General features: G+C 35.8%; 1 protein-coding gene across 9 annotated transcripts in view; it reads right to left on the bottom strand.

Moving 5' to 3' along the window:
- The window catches only part of Kmt2c (lysine methyltransferase 2C), a 219,907-nt gene that overhangs the window by 83,983 nt on the left and 113,362 nt on the right, over positions 1 to 22,562 (bottom strand). For all 9 annotated transcript variants that reach the window (XM_038321056.1, XM_038321060.1, XM_038321059.1 and 6 more), the window contains 7 exons: positions 16,793 to 16,962; positions 15,943 to 16,094; positions 14,394 to 14,498; positions 13,354 to 13,431; positions 11,509 to 12,209; positions 4,525 to 4,644; positions 2,313 to 2,429 (listed from right to left, as the gene is read on the bottom strand). In XM_038321056.1, the coding sequence (XP_038176984.1) occupies positions 2,313 to 2,429; positions 4,525 to 4,644; positions 11,509 to 12,209; positions 13,354 to 13,431; positions 14,394 to 14,498; positions 15,943 to 16,094; positions 16,793 to 16,962 (1,443 nt within the window). The remainder of the gene's footprint in view (positions 1 to 2,312; positions 2,430 to 4,524; positions 4,645 to 11,508; positions 12,210 to 13,353; positions 13,432 to 14,393; positions 14,499 to 15,942; positions 16,095 to 16,792; positions 16,963 to 22,562) is intronic.

Here is a 22,562-nt window from a genome sequence, read left to right as displayed (position 1 = left end):
ATATCACTTTTAGTCACTTGAGAACTGCAATGTGATTAGATGAAAATAGGATATACTATCATACACACAGCAATCATTAAAGAGTAAGTAACAAACTCAGAATATAAAAATTGCTTGCTATTAATCTTATATACTTTACATGGGAAAAATCGTAATAATATAAATATAGGAGTCATAAGACACATTAAAATTAACTTTGTTAGTTCACTATAACTTTTTAAATGTGACTCCCAGGAAATTTTAAATTGCATCTGTGGTTCCTATTCATCTCTACTAAATGGTGTCACTTTAGAATATTATGATTAGCTTATCAAAATGTCAGTATTAGCAGAACAATAATCAACCATGGGTGCTGATTTCTAATCTTGATTATATTTCCCCAAACCAGCTAGGAACCAATTGGATTCTTATTATACATCCTGCCCCAACAAAAGCTCTGAATTAGATACAGTAACAGGAAACCAGGAAGTCAACACTAAAATAATAAAATATGATCTTTTTTCCTTAAAAAGGTTAGAGCCTACATTGAAATGTTACATTCAAGGTCAAAACATAAATAATAAAATAATTTTATTGGGGAATGGCTGAAATTTTAGTTAAAAAATATACTAATGCAACATTTTAAATTTAAACATGTAAAATCAGTTTTAAATGATAGTACCTATGTAAATGTTATGATCAAGGCACAAAAAACAGCAATTTAAAGTCATATAAGGGAAACCATTAAGCAACCTAAATATTTAACCTGGAAATATAACCAAAGGACAAATCAAAACTCTATGGTTAAGCTATGTAAACTGGCACCAATCCTGCATTAGGCTTTCAGGTATTAAGATTACAGACACGAGCCACAAAACACTAAGATCGGTCAGGCTTGAAGAGAAAGGTTAGAGGTGAAGACGGGGAACCACATGAACTTCAGAGGATCCTGGTAAAACTTTAAGAGATGAATATCTTCAATGCCTTGATTATTCTATGGTTTTCAAGGTTTATACAAATATAAACCTTGTCAAATATCTGTACCCTCATACCACCTAATAAGTCTCATACCAACTCAATAAATCTGTTTTGGCTTGCATTTGATTGTTTTGAGACAGGGTGCTACTATGTAGGTCCTGCTAGTCTGGAACTCACTCTGTATATCAACTAAGCTTCAAATTCACCGAGACCCACCTGCCGGCGCAAGTACTATGATTAAAAATTTGAGCCACTATGCCCAGAAATAAATCTGTTTTCATCTCTTTCATCCCTGTTGCCCCCCACCCAGAATTCTAAGTATATGAGGCTGTCCATAAACTCAAAAAGAACTGCCTGCCTCTGTCTCCTGAATGTTGGGTTAGAGTGCACCAGCACACCCAGCTCAAATTCTTTCTATCTTCTTTCCTTTGTTTTTTTGTTTATTTGTTTGTTTTGTTTTGCTTTGCTTTTTTGGTTTTTATTTTTTTCAAGACAGGGTTTGTCTGTGTAGCCCTGGCTGTCCTGGAGCTCACTCTGCAGACCAGCCTGGCCTAGAACTCAGAGATCCTCTTGCCTATCCCTCCAGAGTGCTCAGATTATAGGTGAGCCATCACCGCACAGTTCAACTAGATTTTTCAATGCACATCAACAGGAAACCTCAAAATGTGCTCATAAATAAGCATTTATCAATCTAAAATACTCATGCAATCTTGAACATCATTCAAACATGTATTAATCTACAACATTTCTAGGTTTTCACTATAGGTTTTATTATAATACAGCAACTGTAATAAAAAAAAATAACTTTAAATGCCAAACTAACAAATGGGGGCTGGAGACAATGCTAAGTAGTTGAGAGTACATATTATTCTTGCAGAGGACCTAAATTCAATTCCCAGCAACCATGCCAAATGGCTCACAACCATGTGTAACTCCAGTTCCAGGAGATCTGATTTTTTTCTTCTGAATTCTTAGGGCATACACAGGCATACACAAGGTATACCTGCATGCAGAAAAATACCCATACACATGAAATGAAATAATACATCTTTAAAAATAGGATTCAATAATAGTATTAGTATATTTTTAATTAAAAAGAAAATACATTATAAATTCTCTCTTGTAGAAGGTTGACAGAAAAATATGTCAAAGAATAAAGAAAAGAGTAACAAATCAGAAAACAAAACCACCTGAGCAGACGTCCAAAATAAAATGAAGTCCATAATTATCAAGCAGAAACATAGTAAAGTGTAAAGGGATGAGATGTTCCTGGGACTCTCAGGATGAAAACAACTTGCTACAAATGAGAGTATCACCATTAACTGCTGCTGGAATAATAAGAACAGAAATCTCACCCCAGGTATTACAACAGTTCCGATTCCACTCTTTAATTTAGACCTGCCTCTGCCACCTCGTCCTGATAGCCCTGCACCACGAGGTCTCCGCTTCCCTGGGAATCCAGACCCTCGGCCCTACATAACAAATAAGAATGAGTAAAACATTCAGTAAATGCCCAAGAGAATTTTAAAATACAGATGTCAGTGGAAAAAAAATTTATCAAATGTTACAGAAATAAATACCTTTCTTTTACAATTGGATGATATATATTAATAGACCAGACTTACTATTTCTTACATCTTTAAATATGTAGCCAAAACTTATTAATAAAACTACTTAAAACTTTAGAATCCAGTGTTGCCTCTGTTCTCATGTGTGCTTCCCATCAGCAAGCCTTGACACTAATTGACTCTCTACACCTTTATTCTGTGTCTAGAGTAAGTAGACCCAATACAGACATTTCTATATGCACAGGCTATCTCAGTACAAGACAAATGCCAAAGAAAAACTCTCCTCATGGAGATGAGTGTAACAGGAACAAATTTACAGAGTATCTCTGCTTTAGAGATAATTATACTGAGAGTAAAAGGTATCAGTGACATCTCCAAGGTCACTGACCTAACAAGTGGCCCACATTACCCCATTTTTAGTCACTATTCTGAAATATTACAAAGCAGCAAAGTTATTATTTACTAGTGCGAAGTGGTATTATGTCTGCCGTGAAATAGAACCTTTATTACTGAACAGTTGTCATATAAATTGAACATATCTAGCTCATTTGAACACAATATTTAAAGTTGCTTCAAGATTTTAATTAAATTGACATAAAGGCAAAATAACTAACCTTAAAAATAATGTTTTACTAACATAAGAAAAAGTCCTATAGGAAAATATGTTAAATTCTCTGAGATCTTAAACTATAGATACCAACCAAGATTAGAGTCCTGACCTCACCTTGGTTATATTCAGTATTATATATTACTGACTGAGGAAAAACTGCATCTTATAAAAATATTATATATGTAGTCAGGGAACCTTTTGTTCTTTGTAACAAACAGGAAGTATAACACATCCTCACCTGATACCCTTCGTCAGCTTCCTAAACTGAAATCCCTGCCTACTGAGTAGAACAAGCTCAGGGTCAAAGTACTGTATTTATGTGGAGAGAATAAAACACTGCATGAACAAATGGGGAGAATATTTGTGATTTCCCCTTCCTTTTTAATAAATACAAACACCTTCCAGCTCCATCCTGTCTTTCCTTGTTCTCGCTCACCCTGTTCTTTGGGTCACAGAGGTCTTCAGCTCTGAACAAGAGAGACAGAAAATGGGACAGCACTAGGCAGGTTTTCAGCACGAATAAAAGATGGCTTGTGGAAGGTAGGAGTGTGGGGAAAAGTTAAAGCAGTAATTTAAAATCAGGATTACAGTAATCCCTCAGTTAATATTTCCTAACATCCATTAGTACAGATTAAAAGTAAGTGAAAACTGGCAGTGTTTGCTACAAAATAACCGAGTCACGTTTTACACTCTTCAGTATTTAAACCTGGGTATGGTGGCACCTGGCTGTAATCCTAGCACTTGGGAGTCTGAGACAGGATTTCAATGGAGTTCAAGGCCAGCCTGGGCTACATAATGAGACTAATCTCTAAAAATAAAATCTATTTTATTTAGAAACATACCACATATAGAGGATAAGGAAAAATACCTTCTTTAGTCAATAAAGTACTTTAACTATCGAGATGATTGCTTTTTGAACTTTTTCTGCTTCAAACTGTATCTGACTACTTAACGTCAAAAACTGAGAAAGCACCACCAACCTATGATACGGTGACTTTGAGGTAAACAGGCAAAATGAAACTTCCTGACACTTTAGTATATTTCCTCTGTCTGTAGGTAATCAACTAAGTTTTGTGATATTGTAAATGATCAAGTTCCTGATTACATTTTGGTCTGTGAAAAGAATTTTTCCTTCAAAGAAATACTTATAACAACAACAATAAAAGAAAACTAGTCAGAAAAAAAGGCATTAAAAATGTATCCTTATAATACTCCAGTTTAACTTCCTCCTCATCTAGATCATTAAGTTAAACATAAGCCAAGCTGTCAGATTGAAAAAGTGGCTTTGGAAGTTGAATCTAGAAAAGAAAGGTTTAGTTCTTAACATCCAATAGAACAAAACAAACCACAAAGAAATGATACATGAATGTAAATGCAAGTTTTATTTACCACTTTGATGCTCCAAATGGCACTGCCAGAAAGCTGCCTGGGTTTAAAAATTTCCCGGCCTTCTGAAATGTCTGGGGACCAGGAAGGTGGGCTCACTGAATTATGGTTACTCCAAGCCCCCTAGGATATGGCAGGTGAGAAAATAGATGTATAAAACTCAGCAACATAAAAGATCAAAGCCAGCAACTAAAGAATTTTAGAACAGCAAAAACAAATGCAAATGTATGAAAAATTAGGACAAATTGCTTCAAGTTTGGGAAAATAAACCTATCACCAAAAGTGACTTTAACTTAAATGTTTGCAGGTATAATTTAAATTAAATATCTCAGGAGAAATATCAATACAATAAAGTATAATAAATCAAATCAAGGTTTATATAACACCAGTACTGACTCATGAACTGTAACTACATTACAAAAATAAAAATAAAAGTCAGTCACAGTCTAAGAATTAACACTAGAAGAAAGCTATTTATTGATTATATTAATCTAACAAGTATGTCTAAGCCAAAAAGGTTGAAAGGACAACCTTAAAGAGTATTCTATTCACTGGTATAAACACCAAAACTAGTAGACTAAAATATATACAGAATGAAAGCATTCACCTTGGATGATTTTTATTTATGGGAATAACATCTTACAGCAATTATACCCAAGGAGCTAATTTGAATAGTTAAGAGATTTATTAAAGCAAATTGTCCTAAATTTGCAAATTAAAATGACTAAGGTGCCTAATATGCAAGAAATAGTGTCTCATTAAAACAGTTAAAATAAGATTAAGGCATCTAGGCATCTCCCTTCCAAATAACCACATTCAGCATTCTCAGCTAATCTGACAACGACACTAAAGAGCAAAATTTTTTTTCACCAACGCAGTAATTTAAAGAAAAACACAACAAATGACAAATAACAAAAAACCTATTTTGAATCAGACCATTTAATAATACATATAATTATTTTACCAATTAAATGACAAAATCTTAAAACAAGATATATTGTACTTACCATGTCTCTAGATCACCAAACTAGTAAGAATCCCAGTACTAACAAAAATGCAATCAGCAATTTAAATAACCAAAATAAAGAGCATGACCACCAAGGCACACTGAAGAGACAGTTGATAAAATTTGGAGGAGAAAAAAGTTAAGAAACATAAAGGACACATTAATTCTACTTCTAACTCAAACTAAAGAGCCACATTTCTGAAGGACAGAAATCCATCATCAGCCACTCTGTGTTTTATAGTCCAGGATAATTCTTAAGTTTTCTCTGTCATCGATTCCCTAACCACACTCAGTTAACAAGAACATACTCCTTTTGGCACACAGCAGCCAATAACTTGCAAATTACCCCACTTTCCATTGCATCTGTGTCTGTGCCATCTCCCCTGCATTTGTCAAGGGGCCCTATTAACCTCCATGTTGCCAAAAGTCCATTCTCTGTTCTCAATTTACTCAAGACAGTTCTGTTGATCTGGTGGTAGCACACCTCCCTAATGATTTTTCTCTATTTTGTAAGTGCTTCCATGGACATCTGAAGCCCAAATCCTAAACACTATTTACAGTGAAGTCTTGAAATGCCATCTTGGAAACAGTTGGCTTCTACATTCAGTTTTTAGTTCTTTTTCTAACATCTCCAAGGAAGTGTGACTTTTTCTTTTTAAATTTCCTTAATACATCCATCTTGTTAAACAAAATCTCTGTGGAGGTTTGAATGAGAAAAGCTCCCATAAGCCCAGGGACGATATCTGAGCACTTGGCACCCAGTTGGTGAAAGTGTTTGGGAAGGATTAGAAAATGTGACCTTGTTGGAAGAGGTGTATCACCAAGGGCAAGCTTTGAGGTTTCAAAAGATTTGCACCATTCTCAGTACGCTCTCTCTGACTCAGTTTGTGGATTAAGATGTGAGCTCTCAGCTCCTGCCTCAATGACATACATGCCTTTCTACTGTCGTGATCCCTGCCATGATGCTTATGGATCCTATTTAACCCGTTAAAATTATCACTCCTAAATAAACCTTTTCTTCTATAAGATGCCGTCATCATGGTGTCTTCTCTTAGTAATAGAAAAGTAACTAAGACAACCTCTAACATGTATCACATCTAAAATCTCTTCCATAGCTGGTTTTATTTGCTAGTCTTTCATTTTTAGAATGACATCTAGAGCTCTGGTCAAAAAGTATTCTCTGCCATTCTATCTGCTTTCTTTTAGTACTTCCATCCAAATCAGCAACCCCAGAATTTATCTCATCTTGTTTCTGGTCAATACATTCCCAGCTGCACTTCCACTGCCAGAATTCCTATCCTGCCTGCCACAATCTTGCATGCCACCTGTTCTAAAAGTCATTTCCTTCTGCGTACCTCTGACCCCGAGAGTCTCAAGACTTTCTCTGTCCAGTGGCTAGATTCACTTAAAGAAATATAAATCCCACACAGCTAGGAACTTACCTATTTTGAACCCTCTGCTTGTACCTCAGTTCACTTAGAAGGCAAACCTTTCCAACTGCCTCCCTCCACTCACATCATGAATCATTCATTTTCTCCCTATTTGTACGTTCTTCCTGCCTTAGTTTCTTTACTATCTTTCAAACATACTGTACTCTCCACAATCAGGGCCCAACTGATACAGCTTTACTCCACCCTTCCAATCTTCTAAAAAATGGCTGGCTGCTTCTACCCTTGTCAGAAGGCCTTCCCTTTGAACCGTAAGTGAGCCACTGATCTGTAGGCTGCTCTCATTGCATCTTCAACTGATACGCTCTACACCTTATTTTATTTACTAGAGGAAAAATATAGGCAAGATATACCTCAATGTTGTCCTCTCACTACGTTCACTGACCTTTCACTAAGTATATTTCCTTACTGCACATCTTAAATTTCTCTTAATCTTTTAACATTATATAACTACCATAAAAAGTAACACGACAAGACAAAAAAAGTGTTAATTTTTTTCATAAATAAGAGTTTTCTGTTGATTATGTATTATTTAGGTTAGCTTTGATGCCAAAATTGCATCTCACTTCAAAGCATTTACATTTCATATAACATGGATGAACCAAATGAAGAGCATTCTAGACCAAGAATGGATGTCAACACAGGGATAATTAGGAAACTACTTGGCTGCTACAAAGAATTTTTATAATAAAAGCTTGATAGTTACATAATGAATAAATGTATTATCATAGGACACTGTAAGATAGATTATAAGCAATTTTTAAAAAAACTGAAGAAAAATCATGACTACATGTATACATTTTAACAAGAAAAAATTATCTGATATATCTCCAAGACCTTAAAACTGAAAAAGTTGTATTTATGAAAATTCTGTTACAAACCATCCTTTAGATCCCAGCTTTGAAGAAAAAGAACTCACATAAAGCACCAAGGAAAGGGTAGCTGCCACTGACAGGTATACGCTCACCTGCTGTGCTGTGACTGCCTGGTGCTGTCATCACTCTGTAATTACTTGGACTGAACTGTAAGCATGAGGACAAACCTTTTTTTCCTCAGTTGTGTCAAGTATTCTGTGCAACAACTACTAAACACTATTTTTCTCGTCCATAACATTTTGTATGCATGAAGGAATTCATCAATAAACATTGCACTGTACTACCAATCACACTAAGCTCATCCAGTAGTCTAACAGTGCACTGTTACTATTAAGCTATCTACAAAGAGAGCTCAAATTATAAAACATTGGAAACTGAAAATTGAGAAGAGTCACACAGAACCAAGCGGCTATCAAAGCCAGCAGAGACTGTGAATACTATATTCAGCAGAGATAATTTTTCAAATTGTTCATGTGAGCATTAACTTTCTCAAGGAAACGTATAAAAATATAGTGCAGGTTACAGGGCTGTAGAATAGGAAAAAGGAGGCCAATAGTGGTAAGTGAAAAGAATGTTATAACCAGCTTTTTATTAAAAGTCAAATCTAAACTCAGCTTTCAAGAAGCTGAAAAAGGAAGGTTATATTGCTCCAAGTTTGAGGCCAGTCTAGGCTTCAAAGTAGGAGCCTTATCACCTACTACCAGCCAAAAAGTGAAGAAAAGAAAGCAAAAAGAGGAGAAAAAAATATAGTAACTCAACCCTACTGTCGTGTGTTAAATATAATGTTATGATTAGATCCCAAGAAAGTACGTTAGTCTTACAACCAGAGAGGAACAGGAACTTCACAAGGCAACTTCACACTTTTAAAAGGCTGAGTTCATCTCTCAACACTCACAAGCCAAGGGCACTTTTGAAAAATAATTCTAATTATAGGATTGTGAAAATAATTGAAGAGATAGAGTAGAAGAATGAGAACTTACAGGGACAGAAAACAAAAGACTATCGGCTGTCTTTTGGTAAACATACTTGAGCACTTATGCACACGGAGTTGTAGTAATACCTTATTGTTATGACTTATAAAAGTCTTTTTACATAAAATACCTCATTTCTACAAACCAACTTCAGCCTCAAGTGGCAGCACTTTCATTCTGCACTAAAAAGGCAGATGCAGACAGCTCTCTCTAAAAGTTGGAGGCCTGCCTGGTCTACATACAGTGCACTCCAAACAGGGCTATATAGTGAGATCCTACCTCAAAGAAAACAAAGACAGAACAATAAAGCTCAGTCTAAACAGAGTAAGACAGTAGACCTGATTGTGATTGACTGGGCATTGTAAGAGTAAAGAAACACAGTTTAGTATTCAATAGCTTTTGAATATAAGTATGACTCATTTAGTAATGATTTGGAGAATGGCTTTAGAACTACAACTACCAGCACAAAGAAAAAAAAAGTTTGATGTTTCTAGTCTGCATGTGTCTTCAGCTTAACATCACAAAAGGGCTTATACTCAAATATGCAATACACACATACACACTCTCTCTTCTTAAAACATGATTTAATTACTGTTATTTCAGAATTTATAAACTAGAATGGACAGATATGATAAGACATGGTAGTACAAGCCTATAATCCCAGCACTCAGGGAACAGAAGCAGGACAGAGCAATACACCAAGCGCACGGGCAGCTGTGGCTATACAAAAAGATACTGAATCGAGAAATAATTTTTTAAAAAAGTCAAAGAACTTTGAGACATGCTGAAATGTGAAGAAAATAAGGAATCTGATCAATTAAAACTTTTTCGATCCTACTTCCTGCCACTTTTTAAAAGCTTTCCACATATTATTTTGTTCAACACATTACCAAAAAATACCAAACAAAACAAAATAAAAAATAGTACAGCAGAGGAAAGCAAAGCTTCTTGCTCAATTAAGGACTCCACTTCCAAGAGTAAGGTCAAACTAGATCCTAAGAAGGGTTTTTAGTTAGCCTAGGGTGGGGCCATTACATAATGTTGGCAAAGATAGTGCAAGTCAGGCATGGAGATCCACATCTGTAACCAGCAATCTTGAAGCTGAAGTTGGAATATATGGAGTTGCAGACCAGCATGGGTTATATAGTCAGATGTCCTCCCAACAAGTACATAATCTTGATAGGATACAAAACCACAGGAACAAAAAGTGAATGTGAGATTCAAATTTCTTTTGCTAACTTTTTGGTAAGAAACAGAACTATGTAACTTAACTGTTAATTAGCTGATTTTAGAAAACAACAAAAAGACTGGGTGTGTGCTCATTAGTGAAGAAAAAAGTCTCATGGGATAACAGAAGTCAAGTGTCAAAGAATATATTAAATAGAACGAGGGGTAATGCCACAAGAAATACACCAAGCACAGGGGCAGCTATGGCTATATAGAAAGATACTGAATCAAGAAATAATTTGAGGTATATCCTAAGGCTGGGAGATGGTCGGGGGAGCCTGCTGCCAAGCATAATGCCTTGAAGTTTGATCACCAGTATCCTCTGACTTACATACACATAGACACACACACTACTGCTTGATGTACTGTAATCCACTACATATGCCTTTCCCACAGAACATCAGCTAGTCCCTTTGCCTCTGGTGTAATTTGTTTTTAGAGAATAAAAAATACACAGGATTTATTCAGGAGACAAATCAGTCCATTAAAATAGATTTTAAGTGCCTTTACAGTTAAGTCATAAGACTTAAAATTACAAATACTAAAAACTAAATTCTTTAATATTGTTTATATCAGAAAGCAGCAATTGTTTAGAACAACAATAAATCTAAGCAGCGTTATCTTTATTTTACGATTTAGTATTACTTTAATTCACTTAAAAAGAACTGTGACTCATCCCTAAAATTTAGAATCTATAGTACTTAAGAAAAGTGCAAAGTCCAAGAAGAGAAGCAGCTTAGAATTCCAGCACTGGGGAAGCTCAGAGTAGGCTAGCAACTCGCAAGGGTGCCTGAGTCTTATGGTATGATCTCTGGAAAACAAACCAGTGAGTGCGCCTTCAGGTCAGAGTGCTCACCCAGCACATTCAAGAGTTGTGCCCTTCTCTTGTTAAAAAACAACAGTACATTTTAAGATTGTTTTATCTAAACCTACTGAGGTATGTCCTACCTTAAAAAATGATTTTACAAAGACTTAGCACGTATATACAGAAACAAACATCAAAATGAGAAATTTACCGGTATAAAATTTCCATTTGTGCAGTTAAAAAAGCCAACAACACACACACACGTGTGTGTGTGTGTGTGTGTGTGTGTGTGCGTATACACATACACAATACTATATTACAGGAAAAAATAAGCATTATTACTATATTACTATAGATTCATAATTTTACACTGTGTTTTTAAAGCTCTAAGATTATTTTGGAACTAAAAACACCTTAGAATGTGTATTCTGTTAGAAACCATAATCAAATAAATCACATTTTTATAACCCAAAATTTAATAAATTACATTCTCAGTTAACAGTGTTTTTTAAATAATGCATTCTTCCAAAAACAAAAAACAAAAATATCGGAACTGAGTTCTGTGGATGGAAAAACTGCCTTCTAAACCAAAGCTAGATGTAACTTTCACATTTGAAATGCAGTACCTTTCCTGTCATCATTAATATCATCCTACCTGTTTAGACCGGGGTCTTCCAGGAGAAAATTTTCTTTTGGTAATAGCTGGTTTACCCATGCCAATTTTTGGAGTGACTGAGATGTACGTTGTTGGCATGTTTCCAGCAGCAGAGTTGAGAGCTGAAGGGTAACCGTGCAGCATGTCGCATGAAGGCAAGTCTAAACAAAGTGTTGAGGAGGAAGACACGTCTGCTTTGCTCAGATCAGCTGCTGATGAAAAGGATGATTCCTCCTCAGCTGCTAACTTTATAGATTTCTCTCCTTGGCATGAACTGTCTTTGACACAATTGTCAACAGCAAGAGTCATTTCAAAATCCACGCACCCAGTAGGGAATTCAGAATTTTCCTTCTGCTCCATTTCGTCTTGTACTCTTTCTATCACGAACGTTTCCTTACAAGATGAGGAACTCTCGCTGTGTGGGGACAGTAAGGCTTTTGGTGCAGTGAACTCGGCAGCTGATTGTAGAGGGCTTGGTTGTTTAGATACCACCTCAGGTTCCTCTGACAACTGCAGTTCTTCTTGTGGCACAATGGTCTGGTGTGGAAGGACTTCAATATTTTCTGTCACTTCCATTCTGTCTTCATTTTCCTCCTCCTCACAAACATGTACCCCTTTAGAAAGAGTTTCCATTTTTTCACTCTCAACTTCCTGAGAAATCTCATTTACCAATTCAGGTTTCATTTTATTTTCAGATGATTCTACAAAATTTAGAATGCAGGTAACGTTAACTCACATGCAAATTGCAAAACATCTAACCATAAATAGGATTACCTGGCGCAACTAAAACTTTGAAGGTATTCAAGAAGGGAAACTTTTGAAGTAATTAAGGCAAAAATTTCCAAATGGTTTATGGCTTAACATCAATCATGACACTCTAAAAACAAGGCTTAGTACGATCCCTAGAGTTGAAAGCAATTTCTAAATAAAAATAAAACAAAAAACAAGATACTCAACGAATGATATATTTCTGTTACACACATATGACACATTTACAAACTGAAAACTGACTATGTATGCAAAGTTAAACTTCTTTTAAAGCTACTTAAAAAAACAATGATATTAAATGTAAAGTAAGTCTAATGAAGAACATAAAGATACAATGCAGACACAGTTGTGATGTACCATTTGGTGAGGTTTCCAGCCACATTAAGACTTCCTTTGGCTATTACCTATATATGTTAACCTATCCAGCATATATAAGGGATTATGATTATGTCACAACTTTAGACACTAATATTGACTAGTCTATTAATATGTCAAACACTTAAATACATATGACTAGTAAACTTTGAATCAGAGTACTAATTTATTAAAACTTTTCATGCCTTTAATCTCGGCACTTGGAAGACAAAGCAGACAGATTTCTATGAGTTCAAGACCAACCTAATCGACATAGTGATCTCTAGGCCAGTTAAGGATAAATACAGTGAAACCCAGTCTCAAAACACTAGCAAACAAATAAAAATTTGCTGGATCTTACTTAAGAGAAAGTTAAGAGTTCTCAATTAGCATGAGACTCTAATGGCTCTAAAAAGTAGAACTGCTGAAAATGAGAGATTTATTCAAAATGCCATTGAGGCTGTATCAATGAAGACATGATTAAAATTAATACATGTTCTGATACCAAAATGAAATCTCACTTCACATTCCTACTCTAAAGAAAGGCTACATGTGAGGATAAAAGAAAAACAGGAAATAATAGATATGTTACAACTAAACATGTGAAATAACCAAAAACAATTATAAGCAACTTATCCATTGCCATTCTTAGCTGAGGAAAAAAATTATTAGGCTATTGTCTTGTAACACAATTAAATTAGACAATCTGAACATACAGCTTACCAGAAGTGAGGAGGCCACCCGTGTCAAGGCTTTCTGGTGGATTACTTTTCTGGAGATCTTCAATATATACTTGAACTTCTACAAATAACATATTATGGATTCTTTAAGCAAAGAGTCAACATTTCTCTAATACTGCTCTCTCTACAGTAACTGAACAAGAGTTTTACTATAAAGCGCCAACTTATAAAACAAGCACAAAATAAGCTGTTATTATATTAGTCAGGGATATACAAAGATATAATTGGGGTCTATTTATGTACTACAGATCTCCTATAACTTATTTGATCCAGTTACATCTGTATGAAGTATAATTTTTAATGAGAGTTGTTAAATGTGGACATTTAAAAACTTGAAAAACTACAAGAGTTTATGTTTTGAACACAAAGTATATAATTTAACACAAAGCTTCATTTACATTATAAACTTTCAGAAAAGTTCATAATTCAATAAGAAACTTCCCTAATATAAAATTTTACTAATTATACAAGTAAAGCTATTACCAATACTGCAAAAACTTAGTTGAAACATCATTAAAATATCCTCAATAGCACTACAGAAATAACTTCACATAATAAATTTTTAATTATCTCTGCAAGAAACACCTCATATTCTACAATAGCTTTAGTTCACAATTATCAAAACACAATGGATTGATTTTTAATGAAAATCACTTGGTCCCTAAATAAAGTACATACTCATTAATAAGACTAGATTATAGCTAAACTATAAAGTTGTAGTGCTATAAAGTTTAGGCTCTACCCACCAGCCTGTGGTGGCACACACCTTTAAATGCCAGCACACGGGAGGCAGAGTAATATCTCTTGAGTTTTGAGGTCATCCTGATCTACAGAGCAAGTTAAAGGACAGTCAGTGCTATGCAGAGAAACCCTGATGGGGAGGATGTAGGGAAGAAAAGGTAGGGGGAAAGAGGCTGCTCGTTAAACAGTTTCCAAGAATATCATACCTTAGCTAATTTTCATTTAAGTTTTAGAGGATAACTGCATATTACCTATTTTCTTCAAAAACAGAAACAGACTTACCATCAGGAACAATTCCAGGGGTGGGTTGGTGATCACTGACATCTTTATTAACTGTTGGCTCCAGAAATACAACTTCATCTTCAATTTCCATTCCAGTGGAATAATCTTTAAAAAATGATTAATTCTTTACCTCAGAGTAAGTTTTTCTTTATTAATCAAGCCAAGAACTATGTCCTTATTTTAATGAGTATAAATTATCAACAGCAATGTCACAGTTTTTCTTCAGATTTTACTTTGTTTATATTTAAAAACATGGACATTATAATGCTTTATTAAGGTTGATTATGTGTACATTTAAAATAAGCTTTACAGGCTGAAGGCATCGGTCAAAAGTAAAGGTAAACAAAACCCTAGGTTCAATATCAAACATCACCAAACCAAAAGAACAAAAGAGAAAATTTTTATATACATATATAGATAAGTGTAGTGAGGAGCTGCGGGCAGGCCTGCTTTTCATCCCACCCAGCTCCCAGCCGCCTGGCTAGCTTATACCCCGAAATAACAACACACAAATAGTATTCATTTAAACACTGCTTGGCCCATTAGCGTCAGCCTCTTACTGGCTAACTCTCACATTTTGATTAACCCATATTTAGTAATGTGTGTAGCACCACGAGGAGTGCCTTACCAGGAAGATTCTAGCCTACGTCCATCTTGGGTCGGAGCTTCATTGCATCTGACTCACTTCCCTTCTTCCCAGCATTCTGTTCTGTCTACTCCACCCACCTATGTTCTAACCTATCAGGCTAAGCAGTTTTCTTTATTAATTAACAAATGAAATCAACAGATTGATAGAAGACCCTCCTCCATCAGATAACCGTGTTATTTTAAATAAACATTCTACTATTGTTTACTGATATATAGTGATTAATGATTTTTCTACTTAAGCCTTTTATAGATTATAAACTAAGACTTCCACAAAGGCTTCTAATATGCTGAATGAAAAACTATTTATTAAGTAGATCTATTTTTCTTTCCTCTCTTTGAATATAGTTACTGTGTTTATAACAAAAAGAAACTCATATAAAACATTGACTACCTGAACTAAATTTTAAGCTGAAGAAAAAGTAACATTAATAAACATAAATCTTGTTTGGATAAAGATAGCCTGGACTATCAAAAAAGAACTAGGCCACAGCTAAGAAACTGTTGGTTCAAAGAACATAGCACACTTCTGCACCTGAAAAACAAGCTGGAAAGAGGCTAGACTTTATTTAGTCACCAGATTCAGATGACCAAAGTTAGTAAATACACTAAATGCTAAGAAACTTTAAGTGTGATAGTACATACTTATAATCCAAGCATATGGGAGGCTAACACAGGCAGTTAATGAGTTAAACGTTAACCTGTACAACACAGTGAGACTATCATACAAAAAGACAAAGGAGGAGACAAGATGAAAATGAGATGCTTGAGAAACTGAAATTACAAAGAGGTTTGATACAAAGACTTCCTTCATTAGTAATGAAGTAATATCTTGGTTACTAATCAATATATTGCTTTTCAAAAAAGTAAAAACATACACATGCACTCATGCACACGCACTTACCTGTAGGTAGTTCAGACATCTCTAATTCATTTTCTGGATGTAAGGAATCTATCTCAGCTCCTAGGTGTTTACAATACATACAGATATATTCTTCTCTGAGCTGAGAATCCAATTCATGACTGGTTGGTTTATCACATTCTAAGTGAATCCATCTGCAGTAATAAATAAATTTAAATAAAAACCTCTAATTTAAAGCAAAATTATTATATGAAAAAAGGAAAGTTGATTTCTAACAAAAAAAGAATGGTTATGATAAGCTTAAAAATGAAAAAAGATGGTTATAAGAAACTACCAAAGGTTTTCAAAAAGAAGAAGCCACTTAAGGACAACATTACAATGACATTGACATATTTTTCCTTCCTTATTTTTAAACTATCTTCTCTTGAAATTTCTCTCAATGCTCATTTCTGATCTTGCCTGTTCTTATATTCTGTCTGTTCGATTCTGTGCTATATCTTATGAAACACACCTTTAATTCCAGAACTCAGGAGGCAGAGGCAGGAAGATATCTGTGAGTTTGAGGCCAGCCTGGTCCACACAGCAAGATCTAGGCTAGCCAGAGGCACATAGTGAATCTCTACCTCAAAAGAAAGGAAGGAAGGAAGGAAGGGAGGGAGGGAGGGAGGGAGGGAGGGAGGGAGGGAGGGAGGGAGGGAGGGAGGGAGGGAGGGAGGGAGGGAGGGAGGGAAAGAAGAGAGGGAGACAGAGACAAAGAGACAGAGAGACAGAGAGAGAAACAATCTATTCCATTTATAACAGCACTCAGTAGGAAAGAGGCTAAAAGAGTGCAAATGATCACAGAAACCAAAGAATTAACAAACAGCTAAATGGAGCAGCTATTTCTCCTTACCTTTTACAGATATTACAGTGGAGCATATCTTTCTGCAGTTCGGGATTGTAGCACTTTCCACAAAAAGGACATAAATTATCCTGCTGTTGATAACAAGTGTCACATATCAGACAGTTGTGGTGCCACTGAGCACTAGATCGTGTACCACACTCTATACATATTCTGCAATTCTAGAATAAAAAAAAAAAAAAGTTTGTTATACATGGGGTGGAGGTGGCACGCACCTTTAATCTCAGCACTTGGGAGGCAGAAGCAGGCAGATCGTGGTGAGTACGAGGCCAGCCTGGTCTACAGAGTGAGTTCCAGGAAAGCCAAGACTATTAAAGAGAGAAACCCTGTCTTGAAAAAAAACCACAACACTACCACCACCAACAACATAAAAAAAAGTTACTGTAGTGGCAGTTCTGATTTTTGATTAAATCTTTTGGAAATGAACAAAACATTTGTGGATTTTTCATTGCTTTTCACATCAATTCATTTTTTGAAAAAGCAATTTGTCTCAAATGGTGATTGACCACATAAAAATTGCATTAAAACTAAGAGGAAGGTTTATATAGAGATTAAAGATAATCAAGAAACAAACATGGAAGAAAGCAAGAACATAGAAAGCCAAATTTCAAAGATGAAATACAATCTAGAAGTAGGAAGCAGACCTACCAGGGAATACATACTTTTAAAGAAAACTGTTTTTCCTTTTGTGCCAGCAGTTATCAATTGTCAATAGCTCCTCAGCTAGGGTGGACTTCATCATGCCCAGGTATCCTAATAAGTTTGACTTTTATCTGGCTAGATGTTGTGCAGGTCTTATGCATGTCCTCTCAATTTTAACATCTTGTAGTTGCCTTCTGCCTCTGGCTCTTAAAATCTTTCTGCCCCTCTTCCCAAGCTTGGGAGAAGAGGATATGATAAACATAAAGCCTATTTGGAGAAAGATAGTTTGGACTATGAAGGGAAAACTAGGCCACAGTTATGGAACTGTTGGTTCAAAGAACACAGCACACTTCTGCACAAAAGACCTAGAATACAAGTCTGAAAGAGGCTGGACTTGATTCAGATGACCAAGGTAACAAATATATCTAAAGCCGAGAAACTGCAAGTCAACTGTAGTGGGTCCATTTGAAGCTGACTATACTCCAGTGGAAAGCCATACATCCAAGAACTTAGAAATAGCATGCTAGATACTGGCTGTGAGAGACAGACAGACAGACAGACAGACAGACAGACAGACAGACAGACACACACACACACACACAGAGAGAGAGAAAGAGAGAGAGAGAGGGGGAGGGAGGGAGGGAGGGAGGGAGGGAGGGAGGGAGAGAGAGAGAGAGAGAGAGAGAGAGAGAGAGAGAGAGAGAGAGAGAGAGAGAGAGAGAGTGAGTGTTGGGTGCAGGGAAGTGGAACAGATATGGGTAGCACTGGAGAAATGGAGTAACATGACTGAGATGCATTTTATGACATCCTCAAAGCACTGCTTTAACAAGAGAGAAGAGGCAGGGAGTGGTTTCTGTAAAACATGGCTCCTGATCCCACCACTGTGCAATACTATTTATCCCATTGTCTCCTTGGTAGCCTAGGAACTAAAACAGTCAGGACTACACAGTGATATGGTCTCAATAAGTAAATCGTTTGAATGGCCAAAACAATAAGTCAAAAAACATACAAATTAAGAAAAACATGTACACCAAACAGTGCATGGTAATAGCCTGTATGCCTCTAGTTTATTAAGATCTCTTGAAAGCAGCAAAATATTTACTAACAGACCAAATACAGAGGCAAAAACTGACAAAGAAAACAAATAATAAAATAAATTATCATATTTCTTCATGAGATAGATGAAGAACGAAAGTGCACTGAGATGTGTCATCTTTCAACCATGTGAGGCCAATATTCAATATTTGAAAAAGACCCTACGAGGACAAATGCAGCTACAGCAGCAGCACTCTCAGTGTTTGGCACAGCAACATGCACAACTCAAAACTAAACATACATACACTTCAGAGGCAGTAATCTTACTTATAAGAATTTATGCAACAATTTCTAACACAGACACACGCAAAAGGTTACACACTTCTGGAGCATCTGTAATGTGAAACCCTAGAAACCACCTGAATAACACAATATTCAATAACCACCTGGAAAATACAAGACATCGGTTAAATAAACTATAGCACTGAAGCTGTGGAAATGCCTTTTTAAAAATCTCTATGAATTTATATAATTTACATGTTAAAAACACTTCTATAAACTGATAGAATTTCCAGTTTATTTTCCATAAAAATAATATACAAGATTATTTATAATATGCTTTTAAAGTAAGAGGGGGAAAATAAAACACCTAGAAAACAATGAAGTTACTTACTTACAAGAGATTAGGAGAAACAGTGTACAAGTTCTAAGAAGAACGTAGTGACAATTCTCTCAGTAGACACTTCATAAAAGTTTTGACTTTCATAAAAATGTTAAAATCCTATATATTGTATTTTTAAAAATATGAAAAGAAAAAGGAATAAAGCCCAAACAAACTCATTTTAAATGAGTGACTGAATGAAAGCATCTATGATCTGGAATTCATAATTCATACCATGAAAGAAATGTTTGTAAAAAGAAGAAGGCAAAAAATTCAGCAGGATGAATCAGAAATAGACATTCAGGCTCAGCATTCCCCATCCATCCATATATATATAACCATGAATTCTCTGTCTCTCTCTGTCTCCTTCCTAACTTCATCTGCTCAGCACACATTGCAGCAGTCAGGTGATTTATTGAACTAGAACAATTCCAGGACTGGGGCAGGAGAGATGTTAAGACAAGTTTAGTATGTATGTGATGAAGTATTCAAACATGAGAGCCTGACACATAGACAGTTTGAAGAGTCAAAAATAATTACATAAAATATATGTCATCAAAAATAAGAATTCATGGATTAATCTCTGTAATAACTTTTTAAATTGTTTTCATGTTTACTGTGTGTATATGTGTTTGTCAGGGCACATGTATAGAGGTTAGAAGACAACGAGCAGGATTCACTTCACTCCTGCTAGATTAAACTCATCAGGCTTGGCAGGAAGCTACTTTACTCTCTGAGGCATCTCACCAGCCTTCATAAATAAATCATTTTAATATATGAAAGAGATGGTCCTGGTGAGCAGAGCTGAACAATGAATGTGAAGGAGAGCTATGGGCTGGGACCGGGACGAGGCTGACGGGGGTGACGGGATGGGATGGAAACTCACCTGAGTTATGACATAATGACATACAACAAAGATTAGATGACTGCCTTGCTCTGTGCTCGTGGGTAAAGAACTCTTCTAGACTAGAACCCCCTAAAGGAACACCTCCTTGCCATACACAATGAGCCTTCTAATGTTATACACATGAACATATTATAGCCAAAGACTACAGAGAAAGGATTTTTTAAAAAAAAAAGGTATCAGAAGTTGTTCATCTTATGGCTCAAAGGATAAACCTTCCAACTGAAATTTCTGTGGTAGCAACAAGGGTGTGCCACTGCAGTGGCAGAGTGCTCGTCTGGTGTGCGAATCCCCAGATTCAATTCCCAGCAATGAGAAAAATACCATGGCAGCTAAGTTGGTACTGGTTTTATGCTGAGTATCATGTGGACTCTTTAAAAACCAGTATCCCTATAAGGTAACTCAACAGTATAAAGACAGAGTTAAGGAAGTCAAACCACTTGCCTTCAAGCAACAGTTAGAAAAAGTATGCATTCAACAGTACCATATGTAAATGTCATGACAGAGAAGGATGCCAGAATATGATAAGGATCAAATCAAGGAGAATAAGCCAAAAGAAATGTCAAAGAACACCTTGAGAAAAACAAAAGATACCACAGAAAATTACTAAGAAATTAAAAGCAACAACAAAGAACAAATGATTTGGTAGAAAAAAAAGATTATCTAACTGTTACTAAATCTAAAGAGAAAATAAAGAGCTATTTTCTTTATAACAAACATTTATATTCTAAATGGCATAAACAAACATGGTTAAATATTTAAAAATAAAACAATAAAAACAGCTCTTCAGTTATATAAATGAACTTTGATACAATCTCAATAACCATGTTTTAGTCATAACTAAGTAAACAGTAGAGAATCACTATCAGATCCTGGAAACAAATCATCTTAAGAACTATCAAAAATAAAGATCTCAAAGCTCTCAAGGAGAAAAAGAATGAAATTTTCAATTAAAAAATGAATAAATAAATAAATAAATAAATAAATAAGCAAGCAAGCAAGCAAGCAAACAAACAAATGGCTGGGTGGTCACAGTCACATGGGTGGGGGGTGGTGCACAGAGGGTTATATGACAGAATAGATTCTCCCTTCCCAGTTTCATGTGGGTTCTAGGGGTTGAGCGAAGGTCACCGTGACTGCAAGTGCCTTTAACCATTGATCCACCTCATAAGCCTTGTTTAAAAAAAAAAAAAAAATCTGTTTTAGAATATAAAGTCTATCTCAGGGTGAAAAGAATAGTTCTTTCAGAAAATTTGTGATTTTTTAAAAAGAGGCAAACAAAGACTCAAAAACAAAACAAAAAATTGAAAGTGTCAGCCCGGCGGTGGTGGCGCACGCCTTTAATCCCAGCACTCGGGAGGCGGAGGCAGAGGCAGGCGGATCTCTGCGAGTTCGAGACCAGCCTGGTCTACAAGGGCTAGTTCCAGGATAGGCTCCAAAGCTGCAGAGAAACCCTGTCTCGGGGGGGAAAAAAATGAAAGTGTCATAAATTTGGAATTAACAGAAAAGATACTAATTTCTTTTTCTTTTTTTTTGGGGGGGGGGGGGTCGAGACAGGGTTTCCCTGTAGTTTCTAGAGCCTGTCCTGGATCTAGCTCTTGTAGACCAGGCTGACCTTGAACTCAGAGATCCGCCTGCCTCTGCCTCCAGAATGCTGGGATTAAAGGCGTGCACAACCATCGCCCGGCCTAATTTCTTATTCTTAACATGTAGCCCAAGTTAGCCAGGAACTGGTGATTTCCCAGCCTCCTGCAGGTATGTTATCACCATGCAAGGTAAGACATGAATTTTAGCAACGAAAATATAACAAGCCTTATGGTTTAATTTAAATCTAGCAAAAAAATTCATTATAATCAATCTAAATAGTTAACTACTAACTCATTTTAAATGCACATTTGAAATGGCACAGAAGGCTGCAGAGTAAAAGGATTTAAAATATAACAGTTGGTGAACAGGATACTATTTCCTTTTACTGTGTGAAGGTCCAAAGCGGGTGGGAGTGGGGAACAACTGCACAGGATAGAGTAGTTTTACACTAATAAATAAAACCTGTTGCTAAGTCAAAGCCAAACATATATGCTTAGTTAAGAAAGGAAAACACAAGGAGAAACTGGCAGAACCAATAGAAGTGATTAATTTTGTTAATTTTTAAATCTGCTAGTCAAAAAATGAAGTAAAGAGTTTTATCTATCAAGAAATTTAATAAACACAATCACAGTTTTAAAAATGACCATCACAAGTGTGGAAGCATTTGCTTAAAAACCTACGCCATCCCACAGGCCTGCAATCCCTGCTCTCAGGAGATTGTGGTAACCTATGGATTTACCACCAGCACAGTACACACCAAGTTCCAAGCCAGCCAGAACTACAAGGTAAGTGCCTGTCCCCTAAACAAAATCCTACATCAATTAAACTCTGAGTGCAATTAAACTGTAAACACATTTCAGTACATTAGGTCAGGTTACAAATAGGCTCGGGTGCAATCAAAGTTATAAACAAAGGTAAATTTATAGCCTTGA

The sequence above is a fragment of the Arvicola amphibius genome, chromosome 2 (assembly GCF_903992535.2).
Source record: "Arvicola amphibius chromosome 2, mArvAmp1.2, whole genome shotgun sequence".
NCBI lineage: Eukaryota > Metazoa > Chordata > Mammalia > Rodentia > Cricetidae > Arvicola > Arvicola amphibius.
Note: the sequence above shows the minus strand (reverse complement) of the source record. Positions and strands in the feature narration are given on the sequence as shown.